This window comes from Diospyros lotus, chromosome 15 (genome assembly GCF_014633365.1).
Source record: "Diospyros lotus cultivar Yz01 chromosome 15, ASM1463336v1, whole genome shotgun sequence".
In the NCBI taxonomy this organism is placed as follows: domain Eukaryota; kingdom Viridiplantae; phylum Streptophyta; class Magnoliopsida; order Ericales; family Ebenaceae; genus Diospyros; species Diospyros lotus.
In genome coordinates this window covers 29,095,570-29,113,871 of record NC_068352.1, presented here as the reverse complement: position 1 = coordinate 29,113,871, position 18,302 = coordinate 29,095,570, and the positions used below count along the sequence as shown (strand labels likewise).

Here is an 18,302-nt window from a genome sequence, read left to right as displayed (position 1 = left end):
GTATAAAATTTTAAAATGAAAAATGTCAACAAAAAAATAAAATAATGTGAATAATGAAAAAGAAAACTAATAAGAAGAGATAATATCTAATATTCAACCCTTTTACATTTTTCTTTATCAAACATCCACAGTTGGCGCATATACAACTGGTAAACCCTTTATGTAGACTCATTGGATCATTTCAGGTCCATGAACCCAAGGGTTGAAACTAGAGAACTTTTTATTTAAAATAAAAAAAAAAAATCAAAACCCAACCCAAGACAAGATAACTTAACCACTCTCAACTTAATTAACTTCGCATTGGATTAATTCTCTAGTTTTCTCAAATCCATGAGTTTAACCCATGAACTTTTAATATGAGTCGATCAGTTATTAATACCCTAATAGGAGCATTTGAATAGCATTATCAATCTCTCCACAGCATTTGCCACACATGTGACCAGCCAAGCAATAGGCAGTAGCAAGGCTCAATATGGTAAAACAAACATTGTTTTATAAGAAGATACTATAACTCATTTGAGGACGAAACAGGTGGGAACTCCACTCAGATCTAAACTAAAGCACTCTCATCTATATATAACCATTGCCATTTCAGCAGAAACTACACGAGCAAATCCAAGGTTGAAATCTTCCTTGCCTATTCTTATTATCTTCCAAAACAATGGCTACAGTACAAAGCAGAAACATTCTCTACAAAGAGGCCATCCAGATGATGCACATTATTGTGTGCTACAAGAACACACCATCACCAGCAGCAGTTGTCTGGAGAGCAAAAGGGTCCGCCTCACAACTCCGTGTGGGGACAGTTCTCGAAAGGATAGACCGTGCCTGTGCATCAGGTTGTCAGCGAAGCCGAGGACACAAGAATGGAAGCTGCAAATAGAGAAACCACATAAGTTCATAATTTGTAAAGCCGCCCATTCATTAAGATGAGCTACAGTTTTGCAACAATGGCGGCATCAGGCATCAACTTCATCTCAAGTCTGAGCATTTCTGTTCAGGAACTTAAAAACTCACTCTAGCTTTAATTCATTTCGGAAGATAAATCATGATGTGCAATAATCAATGCGCAACAAAAGGTTTGGCAATGCGGGAAGTAAGATCTTACAATATTCCTATCCGTTCAGAATCAGCATTTCTTGATTCTCCCAATGGGTGCATAATAGCCCTGCTGAGAGGCCAATTTGGTAACCATACAGAGGAGTGCATGAAAATTTCAATGCAAGAGAAAGTAAAATTGGTTATTATAAGGTTGACCTCCAACAATGTGCCTATCAATACCCATTTCTCTGGTTAATACAGCAATAACCTAAATTCCCTTGGTAAGAAGATGATGCGCATGGGCCAGTATAACATATCTAGGAATCACTTACAGTTTTGTAGGACACTGCAAGGTCCATATCAAGAAAAGAATTAGCTTTGCTGGAGTAACCTGCAAGGGAAAAACTGCACATATTCAGAAAGGGAATTTTGCTTGGTCAGAGTAAGCAATTGTAACAAACCTTAGGTAAAGTGTAAAAAACCAATCAAGGTAAATGTATCATAATAGCCATAAATTAGTTCCGTAACACAACAGCCACTGGGGCCCATAACCTATCAAGATTCTTATTGCCACCCAGATTTGCCTCCAATGGAAGAATAGATAGGTCTTCAGTTTGAATCACCATTCAACATCCCTGATTCCCGTAAATCAGGTTCCTGCCAAACTGATGTTTATAGCTCTCGTGGCACATTACAACCCAATGCAAGGACCCGTAAAATTCCAAGCTCCCATGTAAATCATGAGAAGGTGAAGACCTCCCTAAGGAGTCACATCAACAAATAGAAATTTCTGTGTCCAGATTAGGAAACATTAAGAGATCCAGACAACTGGGTCAGCAACCCATCTCAACTGTAATCAGACACGTTTATGGAGATCCTTTTTATCATGGTCAAGGCATGTATGGAGATGGACATTCCCAAACTGATCCATGGGAAATTCTTCCCCCACCCATTATTTAACAGTTTACTCAAATGCCCTTATTATATATATTTATATTTCAAAAATTATCTATCCTAGGAAAGGGACCATACCTAAGGATCTGCATTTACCACCGTTCATGCTTGTGCAGCAATATTTATGCCACCCAAGTGACTCTGGTTCAGGGTCACCACAGCTAGATGGAAAGGTTTCTCTGTTATTTTCTGTTTTTAACTCTATAATTCTTGCATATCACCTAATTGACATTTGATTGAACCTTGGAAAAATAGATTAACAGCAGCAGGGCAGAACTGGGATGAGGTGGAGCTCAAAAGAAAGAAAAAACAAAAAAACAAGTTGGGGATAGGGTAAGGGATCATTCATCAGTACCTGCCACTGGTGTCATCCCAGTGCCAAAGATACAAAATAAGCAAATGTTAATTCAAGGAATAGTATACATACCAATTGCTCTATTTATTATAGCCTACTTCTAACATCAAATGGCGGTAGCTTCGGCCACGTATAACTCGATGCCAAAAATATTTAAGTGAGCTCAGAAACCTCATTTGCATCCGTTCCTGGATAAGCCTGCAGCATGAGTAGTTGTAAGCATATGGCATCTTCACTCTGATAACCAAGCAGTACCACATAGGTCAAGACAACTTACCATCTTACAAGACATCTTTGAATACCCTGAGATATTGGGCGAATGAAGGATGGTTCTCTCTGGGCATAAAGCACACCAACCTGGGAAAGATAGCACAAGAAAAAGATAGCAGTCACATTTTTTTATCTTTCATTTATATGTAGAAACTTAGACTTCAAATGGCAGCTGAATTAGGTCTGAGAAAAAATAGCATTCAATTGCAGTAAACATCATTCAATAATCATATCAAAACTAGTAATTTTCCAATGAAAATCCATCTGGAATGATAATTCTTCAATTCCTAAAACCAAGTTCCGCAATAAAATGAAGGGCAGCAATTTAGGCAGAAGTTTGCAGTCTCAAATCTCATTGTTAGTTCAAACAAAACTCTGGGCATCTAAATTGAGTTGGGCAAAGAAACAAAAATAAATTGTAGCATAAGGAAGGGAAAGTCTCAGATAACAGAAACATATTATAGTGTAAAATATGGAAATATGAAATACCTCTAATAATGCTACAGCAGAAGGATCATCCAGAATTTCAAGGCTACAATCAGCAAAATAATTAACCTGCACAAAGACAAGTAAAAAAATAAAGTTATAATTGATACAGAAAAAAGTACACCAGAAAACAATAATAAGCAGTGTATACTAGCATATGCAATTATAAGATGGTGCATCATTCAATTGAAGATTTTACCAAATTAACTGTGATAATGTACTTCACGGGAACTAAAATAAATGAGTATGAATCAGCAAGCACCTACAAACTAGATAACAAAAGAATGGTACTAATCATCAACACAGGGATGCTAATGACACTACAATTGTTCGGAAAACTAACTTGCAGTTAAAGATTTATGTTATTGTCCTTGCCGTAGAAAACTGAAAAAAGAACTAAGCCTGCAATTTCAGGACAAAGCACTGGCAATCATAAAGCATACAAACTCTTTTACATGGCTACTAGAATGATAGCCCAACATATGAATTATTACTTTATTTTGTTCATTAGTATAATAGTAGAGGTATCAAATTTTATGTGTGTGAATGTAGAAGTGACAACCACACTAATTTCAAATGGAAAAAGCCTGATAAAACACAGCACAATCAAAATTGATAATTCTGTATTAACCTAGCATAATGCTGAATGGTATTTTTCTCTACAGAAAGTGATGGAAATTACCCCAAATTCTGTATTGGCCAGAGACTGGACAAAATCCATTAGTTGAACCTTAGCCCATTCTAAGATCAGAGTGGGGTTGTCTGTATGAGGAGGATGTCTCCAAGGAGCACCAAAGCGCAATCGATCTTTTGGAATTTTTCCCTTCCTTGCATCAATAGCAAAATTTTGCAAGACGGACAACGCTTTATCCATGGCAGGATTAACCACAGTCACCTATATAATTAAGTAGTCAAAAAACAACAAAAGATGCTTAAAGTGTCCAAAGGTCATACAAAACCAGTTATGCAGATGCAAATATTCAAGTGCAACAATGAATAAATACATCAATTAGTTCCAAAAGTATCACAGAAAAGTAAAAAAATAGTTCCAAAAGTTTCGTGCTAATTTTGTTACACATAGAAATGAACTGAACCAACTAGAAATATCTTTTCCCAATATTATAAACTCCATCACATACCTACATGACCGTAACTTGGTTTACGAAAAAAGAATTCTACTATTCCACAGAACTTCCAGTTAAGTTGGTGTTGTTAAATAGAAATCGCAGTTTATTGTAGGATGGGAAAATCAGGGCTAGATAGGCTGCATAGCCTCTTCCAGCCAAAAATGGCCAATATTAACTGTGGATGAGACTGTTAGATCCAAGCTGAATAAGTGAATCCTCCGGGAACTGGAAAGTAATTATAGGCACCAAATAGTTGCAAGATTGCCCAAGACTAGAAGCAAGAAAAAGCAACTGAGACAGGTCTGAGCAGTGGTCAATCTTCCATTTTTGAGGGTCTCTTAGTGAGAAGTATCTGAGTCCCCTACAACAAGAAGGTAAAACCCCTTTTATAGGTTATTGGGCCTCTGAGAGTAACCACACCCCTGTCTAAGAGATGGGTGGCTCATTCTCCTTGCAGAGTTAACTCTTAACCTCTATTTTGCAAATCCCGAGAGTTCTAAGTACATGCCTTTGGATCCAACCTGCAATCCAAGACCATTGAGGCCAACAATTATACCCTGACAAGAGCACAGTATAGAAGGTGGAGTCCATGATCAAGGTTAGTAAATAAAGCATATTTTGGCTTCAACAAGGTCAAGGCACCACATGCATTAGTCCCTACTGAGGAGAGGCTCAAATAAGGGAAGGCAAACACCTTGCTAGCTACCTCACCAGGCTAGCTCGCAGCATTCAGTTATGCAAAGGATTCCCAGTGGCCCAGAGTTGGCAAGTGGTAAGTCAAGGTTCCAGTTCAAGGAGAATCACTGCTGCCTCCTGTCCGTCACATGGAACAGTGGTACATGAACCCACAAATACTTCGCAATAATAGAGACCTCAAGTGGTCAAACTGCAGAAATACATGCATGTCTCTTCTTTTCATTTTTTTTTTTGGTGGAAGGGAGTGAAGAGGAAACTAAGACCACTAGAGGTCAAAGACAACATTTCCTAGCCTGAAAACCTAAAGAAATCTTTTAACATTCTGAATTGGACTAAAGACCAGTAGACATCAAAGATCTCCAGGCAAGATAAACTAAGGATATATTTAACTGTGACTGTTCACTACATTTTCCTAACCAATCAAAACTAAAATTTGCCTCCAACAAAAGTTCAGTGTTCTCAAAACCATCTTTACCTAATGATTCTAGATATATGCATTCACATGGGAATATATTGTCTTAAAAATTGATGACCAGATTTAAGATTTAGTTACCAGTTTCTATAAAACACACATACAATACATCCAATAGATTAAGCATTCACAGAAAAGAAATCTAGCAAATCAAGAGGCAACCTAGAGGGATTCATGATAAACTCCAAACCTGCCATCAATTATGCTTAATGAAGAATCTTTTATGGTGACATACCTTTGATTAAGAAATAAAAGCACTGCAATTTAGAAATCAAATGGCAACCAATACTAAAGGAGCTTGCATACAGTCCATTTGTCAAATTATATTTAAACTTTATCCTAGTGAAATATCAGAAGTATATTAGAATTAAACTCCAATAGGAATTATAATATTCAAAGTTTGTGCTTAATGGATATTTACTCATATTTATAAAAATATATATCTGTATACAGAAACTTACTTGCAAATACGCTAAATATGCATCTACAATGTCCTCAAATGTACTACCGTTGTCATCCATGACCCTACAATAAAACCCAAAAGCGGGAATAAAATTTCATTAAATTGTATAACATTTAATCAATATGTAGTACCTTTAACTGGTAAATTAAAGCACAGAATTGAATATCTGTGATCCAAAAACTTCATTCAGCTGCAAGAAATTGTTTGGTAATTTTATGACAAGTAGGATGGCCAGTATGAGTCTTATATATAACAATTCAACTAGTTATATATCAAAAAGTCCCACAGACAATGACTAGTGCAGAAAGAATAATTGACTGTAGCATATACTTAGAAGTAAGGTGCCATTTCTCGATTTAACTGATGATGTGGCAGAAATGAGAGGCCTCACTATATTTTTCATTGAAATTCTTGAGTTCCAAGTTCCACTTACTAATCAAATACTATCATACTACTTCCCATAAGGATGAGCAGTGCTGACATTTGTTGGCTACACCCCAGCCAATACATGAAGATGTGCAAGTACAGCTGGAAAATTAAGGTAAAATATAATCATCTCTCCTAACCAGAGCAGTTAGTAGAATGAATAGTTCATGAAATCCTACATAAAACAGTATGAGACTTTGAAAAGGGAGGAGAGCTTATCCATCCAACTATCCTATTTCATATATCATAGTAGAGCAATACAAAACACAAGGCTCCGTCCCCTTAAGCAGTCTTTCTTCTTAATGCATACTTTTTTATTCATTGAAAAAGAACACTACTTTCTGCAATAAAGGCTACAAATAAAAGATATCCATGAATATTGTTGATAACACAACTGATTTTAGTTACATCTTTCTATGCTGTCTTCAATGATAGTCAACCAACAATTCAGATAAAGATAAAATTATTTAAGTAACAAACCAAGCATGAAAAAATGAATTGCATAAAACAAAACTACAAGTTCCAACCATTCTATGAATCTTAATAAGTAAGAAACCACAAGTGAAAAGACCCCCACTGCAAGAGTTGCTGAACAAGCATTCAGTAAAATTTCCTGGTGAGAAGAGAATGGAAACATATTCATCATTGAATCTAAACTAAAACTTAGCAAGTATAGGGGGTCAGTAACAGAGATAAAGGAGTAAATGTGTTACACTGGAATGGAATCATGTCTGATTATAGATCAATTCCAACAAATTGTATAAGCAAAAGGTTAAGTTGAAATTAAATTGAAAGATGAAGCCCAAAAAAGAAAAAAGAAATCACATTGAAAGAAAAGGACAGTCAAACTTTGTATTAAAGGAACATACAAGTCAAATCATATGTACATCCTAGCACTGAACACAAAGGTGACAGATCAAAATAAGCAACTGAACACTTACTTCTGGTAAAAATTGCTCTGTTTGAGTGCATAGAGTTCAAAAAGATGTCGCGGGCTTGGTCCTAGCACCTCAACAACCACACTCCACTACAGTTTTAACAAATATATTGAATTACTTGTTAAGATCAATATAAAACAAAAAATTAAAACATTGGAAACAAGGCTAATGGAAGACAGACAATTTAGTCATCATCTAAACTGACCTCAGATTGACTGAAGTAATCAGTGACCATATGCATTTTAGCTTCTTGTTGAGTCCATCCAAAGGTCTGCAAATGATCGAGCATAAGATACAACTTAATAGTCTAAATATTATGCCAAATCAAATTAACACAGATGGTCTGCTGTCTGCATAAACACAGTTGTACACGGCACACACGACACAACTCAACTCTCCCCGCCACCCCCCCACACACTACTCACGTACCAACACCCCAAAAAGTATCAGAACTCATGGAACCAGATAAAGCACATCTGCTCAAAGTAGAGAAGCCTATCGGACACATAAAAACTGACTGGTAAAAGAACTTACTGTGTTGTTTTTCTGTTAAGGACCTTAACAGTTATGAGTGACAACAGGACGGATTGGGGCCAGATTTTACTCACCCCATCCCTAACCTCAACACCCCAACTCCCTCAGCATTTCCCACTGAGGTAAAGAATACAAACAAATCCCCGTCCCAATGAGCAATAGAGATCCTTTACCCTGCCCTATTGCCTAAAGACTAGATTAGAAAAAAAGCACACACAAAAATGAGCACAAATTTAAAATTTCATTTGCTGAATCCAGGAGGGAATGAGGAGGAGGGGACAGGAAGCTAGAAGAGGAGGAGGAGAAAATGAAGAGATTTTGTTCAATGAAGTGATTCAAGTTCTCCTCCTGGATTTCACTGAGAGAAAGAGAATCTCTGAGGAATTTTACATACGCATCAGGTGGGGGTGTATATATACCAATATGATCCTGACCTTAAATGGAAGAATTTGAGAATCTCTTACTTTCATCCCTAATCCAGTCAAAACACATTGACTCTGCCCCCATCAGGGCTAGGTGGGTTTCTGATGAAGTTGGATAAAATGGCCATTTCCAGAAACACATAATTTGAAAGGAGTATGTTGTACATGATTTCGATCCACAATTATTAGGGAAAGTTCTGCTCAAATTGGGAAAGAATTCCTATTTTAAATGTTAATTATCATAGAACATGAAAGACAGACCACCATACTCCCCTTAAAACTTGTGATGAAAAAAGAAAGAAGACAAAACATCAAATAATTCAAAATGGTTACCTCACGGGAGATGAATACATCTGGAAACCCAAAATCGATAAACGCTTTATATGAGTAGTAGCTGCCAAATAGTATAAGACTCATAAACTGACAGTCGATTAAATTAAAAAACAAAAAAAGAAGTAAATTTACTAGTTAATCCCAATTTAAAAATAAAATCAAGACAGAATGTGCATGATCCTAAGATATTATAAGGTTCAAGATCTGTGCATGGTATCATAAGGTTCACAATGTTAATACCCAAACAACTTTACTTTTTTTCTATTTGATAAGTTAAAAAACCTGGCTATGTACATTCGGCCATGCACAATTTGAAAATGATAAACTCCACTGCCAAAATAATGTATTTAGGTATTGAGGCAGTCATAAAAGTTTTCCTTATTTCCTCAAAACATTTCTTAAGAGGCAAAGAGCAAATATAGAAGGCATCCCAGTGCATGAGATTCCTCTCTTTGAGAAGGTCAAGGAACGTCAATTTGTATGTAGTCTTACTATTACATTACAAATAAACTGTTTTCACAACTCATACTCATGACCTGCTAGTCACAAATGAGCAATGTTAGTGCTGCTACTAAGGCTCACCCTCGTGGAAATGTCAAATGTAATGAAATAAGACACAAAACTATGCCCCATTAAGCTCCTAAAACTTCATTTTTTTTATTAGTATACTTAACCTCATTAGATGTTCAGTTATATCTTAGATTATACTGGTGTAATTTACCCTCATTGTACCACATCTTAGTATATAGGATTTTAGGTTTGCATTTCTGTTACATGACTAGAAGAGTCCTCATTTGAATTCACATAGTAGGTTCACAGAGACTAAATTAGCATGTTAGCCATACTTCTCAGCTGCCAGGAATAGTTTCCCGAGAAAATAAGCAACATTACATGCACAATGTCTAAAAGATCAATAGAATCACTTATATTAGTCAATGTTTTTTTTCAACACCCAACCAATCAATTTAAGGGAAGATCAAATGCATGTGCCCAATGTAACTTGGAAGCTAGCATTGGCAAAGGCAATCAAGGTCAGATGAATAGATGCATGTTAAAAAAGGGGTGTTGTGATTGCAAGGATCAGAGGAAGGTAGTATTGTAAGCAATATTATCCTTGCTTTTTTTTTCAAAGAGGTTGTTTCTACATCTCAAACCCGTGACCTTCTGAACATAAGAGCAAACTAAACATTGATACCAAGGCAATGGATGCATGCTAGTACTAATAGGGATATTGGTGTAGATACATTTCTACTGATAGGGATATTGGCACTGTCCATTCTAATTTCTCTTTCTCATTTTTACAACTTTATATATCCCTTCCTGTCTCCTTTCAATCTCATTATTTTAGTGTTTACCTTTCTTTTGCAATGTAACAGTTTTCCTTTGATATATTGCACCATAATGAATCAATGAAGTGCTGCTATTTAATAATATTTTTTGCAGTCCTTGTGAGGAACCTCAAAAGCAAGACAACAAACATATGGTCATCATACTATAGAATCCCCCCCCCCCCCCCCCATTGGAATCATAAACAAACGAGTGATGGATGCTTCTATCATTGACTGCATACTGCTGCCTATAACGGACTCACAGTTTTAGAAGCTCAGTTGATCCCAAGACCAGCATATTTGGCATGGGAAGCCTGTACAAGTTATACACCAACAATGTGGTTATCTTTTTTTGGTAGGTGCAATAATGTGGTTATCAATGCTCTCAGTCGCATACAAGTTAGAGTGAACAGGGATTCAGTATCTAAAGCAATCCTTTAATCCTCATAAGGAAAAGATTTTTGTCAAAAAAACAAAACATGTGCATAGAAGATCACATGCACTTGGCTTTACATAAGTTCATGCAACAGCAATAGCTAATATTATATGGGACTGTTTGGGTGTACTACATCCGTTGAAATTTGAAATCAAATATACAAACAGCAAAACTTTGTTCAGGGAGGGTAAAAATATGCTAAACATGCACAGAAATTACCTATCTGATGTGACAAGAATAACGGGTAAACACCTCTCATTGGCACCCAAAGCTATTATTCTCCATATCAAACTGTCATGATACTGTGACCCGCAGATTGTTGAATCATCTGTCAGTACTGCATGCTTTAGAACTTCAATATTGTTTATCACCAGCTTCGGCTGTTCAATATTACATGTGAAACATTCATCAACTACAAAAGTAAAACAACGCTCATGGTAACCAAGATCAATGAATAGTCCAGACATATAACATATCCATCCAGCTAAAGAACCTAGTACTTAATTAAGTTTCAGGGTCTAGTTGAAATACTAGGATTCGTGCTAACTAATGATTAGTATTGAATCACTTTGAAAATTTTCCAGGAAAAAGAGATCAATAAGCTTTTTGCTTATTCACCTGAAAGTAATCGATTTCTGCAGCAGAAGACAACAATTCCAGCAACAAACACGGCCAATCAGTCGCCGAATTCGCCAAGCTCCTCGAAAACCCTCCAATACGATTCAAATGCCTAACAGCATTGGTTCTCCACCCCTGCTGAATCCTAATCACCTCCTTCGCCAATCTCAAAGCCACCAGCGCTTCCCTGAAATACGAAGCCTCTTCGACACTCACACTCCTCCCCTTTCCGCTCAACTCCAGGACCCCGTCAATCTCAGAGGCATTTAATCGAGCAGATAGCGCGAAGACGGCCCGACTCCAAAGCACCGAAGCCGAGGCCTTCCCCGTCGCCACAGCCTTCAAATTGGAGCCGGCAGAGTCGCTGGAGTGAATTACTCGACGAAGTGCAGCGCTCAGGCCGTGCCATTTGTTGAGAGTGGTGAAGATTTGCTGGGAGCTTATTGTTCCCAACTTGACGCCCTTTTCGGCCATCGACTCAAGACAATTCTCCAGCTGAGCGCGGAGAGTGGGGAGCGCGGGCGACGGACAATTGGACCATGAAGTCCACGGAAACGATTGGCCGTGGTAGGGGTGGTAGCCCTCGATGCTCTGAGCGAAGTCGACGTAGCCGGTGATGTGAGGGCCGGCGTTCCACTTGTCGAGGACACCTGGAGAAACAGAGGAGAGTTTTCAATTCAAGATAAGGATTGATTGATTGAGAGGGCGCAAAAGTGGCTTACGTTCGAGAAGGAGTGTGGTTTTGCCGACGCCGCGGGGGCCGTGGAGGAAGAGGGGCTGGGGAACGCGGTGATGCTGGGCGTGGTTGTTGAGCACCGTCTCCATGAGTGGGCGAGGGATCACTCGCCACGCCTTGTTCACCATTTCCAGTTGCTGGTCTTCTTCTTCCTCCTCTTGCTGGCGCTGCAAGCTAGGAAGAGAGAGGTTTAGGGCGATCTATCTCGTGCTGCTTCTTCTGCCGCCATGGCAGTAGTAGTGGGCGCGGGCCGGGTGCCTCGTTTGCCCTTGAGACAAGGTATATATTTATCTATATATATATATATATATATTAACCCAAGCCCCAATTTATACGCTCCTCCGCGATTCAACTTATTATTGATAATGTTATTAGTCTCTTCTATTTTAAAGTCAACTAATTATGATTAAAAATATTATATTAGGACCATAACTGATGGATGCCCTTCAATAAGAACCCTTAAATTAAATATATTACTTAGAAGTCATCTTAATCATGAGTTATCATTTCAATCGTAAATATGTAATATTTAAATTTTGAACATAATAATTTATTAAAATTATTGCCTTTACACGATACTCTATTGTTGGTGTTCTCGATTTTGACAGAGAACATAAATTATAAATGAAGATTTTATCTCGGTTCGTAAGACAAATAATCGAACTCATAATTTATTAGTATAAATCTCAATTTATTATAACCTAATCACTTTACATGTGTTTTAAGGGTTACAATAATCTATTATTTGTGTTTATTATTTAATACTAAAGTGTTAATAGATCATTAGGTGAGAAATTGATAACTCTCACTCTTATAGATAATGTTATGTGTGACAATTAACTCATCTAATAATTTATTGTCTAGTCAACGTCGAGTAACATAAATTATTATTTGACATGATTAACAAATTATGACTCTAAATCTTGATTAAAGACACTCTAGTGTGCTGTCAATACTCAAATAACACAAAAGCTCAAATTCTATAACATTATTAGGATTATTTAATTTTCCAAATTGGTATGAAATTACTACATATAGAAGACTCACACAAGTGAATTATAATTTATTAAAATATTATTATAGTATTCTAATAGCGCACCATTTTGTACGATTTTATAAATATATCATTTTCAAAACTTTTTTTAGGAAAATGTCATAACAACCTTAATGGCCCAAGAGATGGAGAAATGAATAGCTCTCTAACCCATGTCTTTTTTTTTAATTTAACGGCTTAAGTTAGTATTAAAGAATTTTCGTGTCCACAGAATATAATTTAATATTTGTGGGCCATGAATAGGCTTTGCATGTATAAAATGACGAGCACCATGCTGGCCCATTGTGTATGGGCTCGGACTTCTGGGCTGGGCCTGCCATTGATTTTTTGGATGATGATCAAGTTCCATAATGGGCCCAGACGTCAACATGGAGCACTGGGCTTATATGGCCCATAACTAATTAGATCCAATTAACTTAATCTTGGCCTTCAAAACCTAAGTGAATGGTTGGTCATGCATGCCTTACTGTGATATTGTTACAAAATTTTTGTATACATTCAAAATGTTAGTAATAATTACAAAAAACTATTTAAGATTTGGTATAATATTAGATTTCTATTAAATTTATTGTCATTTATAAAAATCTATCTGCACCATATTTGAGTTAGCGTAAGCTCACCTAAAACTTAAATGTTAATTCTTTTAGACGAAACTCTACAAAATAGTCAATAAAGTTCCCTAAAGGTATAAAAAGGATGTGTACTCCAAAGTTTCCTAAAGTTATAAAAAGGATATGTACTCCAAAGTCGCAAATTTGAGAGGTTTTTGAGTACAAAAAATTTACTCACGAAGAAACGTTTTAAAACTATTTGTACTAAAAACAGTTTCTCGTAACAATTTTCTAATAAAGTTTTATAGTGAAAAATATTAAAAATTTAAATTTTACTTGTGATGTTGCTAAGAATAGATATTTGACACACCAAGCGTTGGATTTCTATAATAGCGAAATTTTTGTTTCTTAAAAAAAGTTTTAACGATTAATTTAGATTGCGTTATCTTTACTGTTTTCAAGTCATTTTTAGTTTTCAATTTTTTAAAATAATAAAAACGTGTTCTCTTTATTATTTTTAAAAATAGATTTTTGAAAACAACAAAAAAATTGTAAAGAAAACTCAAAACAAGATAAATTATTCTGAGTGTTTTCATTCAAAACAAACTCAAAATACATTTATTTATTCATATTTTATTATTGTAATGAAAAAAAATATTATAAAATTCATTAATTTTAAAATGTATATATTTTTTAATAATATATTAACATTAAATATTTTTAATTTATTAAATAATCAAATTTATTGAATAAAATATAATTAAAAATTTATTTTCAAAATTTCAAAAATAACACGTTTTTTAATTTGATGTTTTGAGAAATAGTTTTTAAAATGACACAGATAACGCGTTTTCAATTTTTTAAAAACAGACTATCAAAATAAAAAATTAAAAATAAATTTAAAACTCAAAATTAAAAATTTAAAAGTAAAGAGAACGAAGTCTTAGTAGTTAATATTAAAATAATAAGTATGAGAATAATAAATAAGTTGAGAAGTGTGTTCATATTTATATTTTAAGGATTGTAAATAGTTTGGCCCTCAATGAGAGAGCAAGATCCTTTGCGAGGTTATGTTATATGATTACCGGGCTTGATCCCTTGGAATGGTCAACCTAAGATTCTTGGATTGAGTAAAGAAATATCCAAGATGTGAATAGCTTATTTGATAGAGATAGAGAGGATCGTACTGTTAATGTTATGCCTTAAAGTCAAAGAAAAGTCTATGCAAGAACGTTATTTTATTTATGCATACCTAGTGACATTCTTTATCAATAAGATTTCTTTTAACACATATTGGTATATTTATTTGATAAAATCCCCCGAGTGAATGCAGTATAGAGAAAATTAAAGTGTTTGTGATGGTGAGTTTTCTATTATTCAATACAACATTATAAAGTGATTATTAGCCTTAGTACTATCTATCGAGACAGGACATTAATAATACAGAAACAAGCACATGTTATGTTTATTTCTTGTTAAAAAAAGTAAGTGTATTCGCTCATAAAAGAGATATGTGTCACGTCGTGATTGACTCTTCACACAAAAAACTATTATAATGACTTTATAGATATAATACGCTGATCAATATAGACTTTTGTTAAGTTAAAAAAAAAAGGGAACTAAGTAGCTTTTTTATAAGATTTTATTAATTTTATAAAAATAAATATTATATCAAACATTAAATAAGTATATATAATTTTCCCAAATTTTATTATTATTATAATATAATAACATCTTAATAATTGCTAAATATAGTTATGGAAAAATGCAGATTAACAAAGTTTTTTCTTTTGACAGTGTCGATCTATAACTAGAGGTGTAAATATATAATAGAGTTTTTCATTTATTTAAAATTTATTTTAATTTTAAAAATGTCTTTAACTTGACAAAATTAGAGAAAAATGGGCTAAACGAGGTCGAAAAAATGGTCTTATTAGCAAGAATCATTTGATATCTACTTATAACCACTATACTTTAAGTGATTATTAAGAAAACCCATTAATCATGGGCAATAATTCACAATTTATTAGTAGTAAATAAATGCATTCAAATTTTATTTAACATGACCCTTAAGGAGATTCAATCTCGGTCGACTAAAGCAGCACTCAGTACAATCCTTTGTTACTTAGCTTATGGGCAAAGACAGAGTGGAAGTTAAAAAGGGGCTAAAATTTTAAGCCTCATTTTTTCTTGTTGTTTTCACACTATTTTTAATTTTTAATTTTTTTAAATAATAAAAATATGTTTATTTTATCATTTTTAAAAATAAGAAAAAAATTTATAAAGAAAACCCAAAACAACAATTGGTTATTTTCAGCCAAAATAATTTTTAAGTTCAAAACATGAAAAACATAATTCATTTTTCATGTTTTGGCTCCAAAAAAGAAAAGGGAAAAAAAGAAAAAAAATATTTTAAAATTTTAAAAATTATAATATATCTATATTATAATTAAAAATATAAGATAACATATAATATATTATTAAGTATATTACACATATTATGTATAATAATATTTAATATAAATTATCATTTAAATGTAAGGAATTTATTAATTAAATTTATTATTTTATTTTAATAATAAAATTTTATTAAAAATAATTAATTTTATTATTTAATAATCAAATTCATTGAATAAAATATCATAAAATATTTTTTCTCAAAATTCTAAAGTAAACATGTTTTTTATTTTTTTGTTTTAAGAAATAATTTTTTAAAATGACAAAAAATATATATTTTCAGTTTTTTGAAAACAAACTATCAAAACAAAAAATTAAAAATAAATTAAAAATGCAAAAGTAACACAACCTCATATCTCAGAATATGTCTAAGGGTACAAGTCTCTTATCTTTATAGAATTTTGACATTAGTTAGGGCTAATAATAATAATAATAATAATATTCATTTACCAACCCATGTTTACATAAATATATAATTTTAATGGTACATCATACTTGTACAATAACTCTTTAAATATATGCTTGATTTTCCAAGCTTTTGAGGCGGCTTGTTTGGTTTATTAGGGCATGGAAACCCCTTTAACAATCAGCGTCTAAATATTAAAATCCAGCCTTTCTGAATATCATCACCACCAAATTATTAAATTAATCTAATGTCACCCATCATGCATGCACGGAGCCCCTGCACCATCTGCATTCCACATGACGTGTCCGTACTCTCTCTGTTTTCACCAGCAATTGTGTTGATTCCCATCCTCTCTTGATTCCTCCACCAACTTTTTTAATTCCTTCCTGCGCATGCAAAGTTCTGTACTCTTAATTATTAACCATCACCTTTAATATTAATAATAATTAAGTCTTGAGTTGATGGTATCCGCGGTAAGTAAATGTCTCATAATGAGTACACTTTGTTTGTGCGGGAGAGACTGTGCTAATTAACTCTTGGTTTCATCGAACTTTTGTCATATTGACAAACTCATTCGTTGGCATCACAAATCAAGTTATAGAATTGGATTTGGGATCGAAGTAAATAGGCAAATAATTGCTTAAAACAGTGACGTTCATGGACGCAATAATTCAAACCCAGAACATGTGAACGAGTAGTGGCATCGAGAGGGCCAGTGGGAGGCAAACCGAATCTCTCCGCAGGCTGCAGCAGCTGATGAATGAGCAGTGAGATATATATATATATATATATATCCATGGATTTGGCCATTGCATAATGATCGTCTGACCTCCTCCTCCCCCCAATCGCCTCTTTTCCAATCCAATGACCATTAAATATAAGAATCCTTCAAGTCATATTTTGTGACACACAATTAGCAATTTCTCTCACCGATAGCTGCTGGGTATAAAAATGAAAATATATATATATGTGTGTGAAACAGGATAACTTGGGTAGCCCCCAAAATTATTGCATCAACTTTGATGTGGTTGATGAGGGTGGTCCCTAACTCACATGGGATCAACCTTTATCACCTCAACTAGAAAATTTCATCAACTTTTGAAGTCGGTAACATTAATGTCGAAAGCCCACCCACCCTGGCGTAGGCTTCCAGTGGCATCTTGTGGCGAGGCATAAGGTTTTAGGTTCAACTATGCGCTAGTTATTTGTGTGATAACATATCTTGTGGCGATTGCCAATGCTCAATTTTTTATAGACCCCACAGCTTCATTGATCACTCTTTACCTCCATAAAAAAAAAAAATAATATTAAGAGTCATGTCTATTTTTATAGACCCTAGAGCATCACTGATCACTCGTTATCCCATCAGAAAAAAAAAAAATAATATTAAGAGTCATGTCTATTTTTAGAGACCCCAGAACATCACTATGATCATTCATTACCCCATCAGAAAAGAAAAATAATGTTAAGACTCGTGTCTATTTTTACATGTCAGAGCATCACTGATCACTCATTACCCCATTAAAAAAGAAAAATAATATTAAGAGTCATGTCTCCAGCATCACTGATCACTCATTACCTCTATCAGAAAAAAAAAAAATAATGTTAAGAGTCATGTCTATTTTTAGAGACCCCGGAATATCACTCGAATCACTCATTACCCCATCAGAAAAGAAAAATAATATTAAGAGTCATGTCTATTTTTACAGGTCCCAGAGCATCACTAATCACTCATTACCCCATCAGAAAAGAAAAGTAATATTAAGAATCATGTCTATTTTTATAAACCCTAGAACATCACTAATCACTTATTACCTCATTAGAAAAAAAAATAATATTAAGAATTCTATCTATTTTTATAGACCTCGTAGCATCACTGATCACTCATTATCCCATTAGATAAAAAAAATAATGTTAAGAGTCATCTATTTTTATAGATTTCGTGGCATTACTAATCACTCATTATTCTATTAAAAAAAAATAATATTAAGAGTCATGTCCATCGTAACATTGATACTACCATCATTTGTGTTGTATTCTTATTAAAAAATATAATAAATAAAAAAAATAATACACACATAATAAAAAATCACATATTCCTAACATTATTCATAAAAAAATCAGAGTTTTAACAATTTAAGTAGGTTTACTTTAGGCAATTTTTATGACTTTTTTTACCCACTATTAAAAATAAAAAAA

General features: G+C 34.1%; 1 protein-coding gene across 4 annotated transcripts; it reads right to left on the bottom strand.

Annotated features, from left to right (window-relative positions):
* Positions 1-386: 386 nt before the first annotated feature.
* LOC127792286 (uncharacterized) lies at positions 387-11,916 on the bottom strand. 4 transcript variants are annotated; one of them, XM_052322739.1, is made up of 14 exons: positions 11,622-11,916; positions 10,900-11,549; positions 10,501-10,661; positions 8,518-8,578; positions 7,434-7,499; positions 7,232-7,317; positions 5,863-5,926; positions 3,789-4,001; positions 3,110-3,175; positions 2,628-2,707; positions 2,423-2,548; positions 1,374-1,432; positions 1,109-1,271; positions 387-873 (listed from the first exon to the last, which is right to left on the bottom strand). In XM_052322739.1, the coding sequence occupies exons 1-11, from the start codon at positions 11,761-11,763 to the stop codon at positions 2,431-2,433; spliced, it is 1,707 nt and encodes a 568-aa protein (XP_052178699.1). In that variant the 5' UTR covers positions 11,764-11,916; the 3' UTR covers positions 387-873; positions 1,109-1,271; positions 1,374-1,432; positions 2,423-2,430. The 4 variants fall into 4 exon arrangements, with proteins under 4 accessions (XP_052178699.1, XP_052178698.1, XP_052178697.1 ...); XM_052322738.1 differs by having other exon boundaries at positions 1,109-1,171; XM_052322737.1 differs by having other exon boundaries at positions 1,109-1,168.
* Positions 11,917-18,302: the final 6,386 nt, after the last annotated feature.

Bases quoted from the DNA above. Each gene is read 5' to 3' on its own strand.
- LOC127792286 (XM_052322739.1), bottom strand. From the start codon at position 11,763: ATGGTGAACAAGGCGTGGCGAGTGATCCCTCGCCCACTCATGGAGACG. The intron at 11,550-11,621 runs GTAAGCCACTTT...CTGTTTCTCCAG, and splicing joins AACCACACTCCTTCTCGAAC to GTGTCCTCGACAAGTGGAAC. The intron at 2,549-2,627 runs GTAAGTTGTCTT...CTCATGCTGCAG, and splicing joins CAAAGATGTCTTGTAAGATG to GCTTATCCAGGAACGGATGC.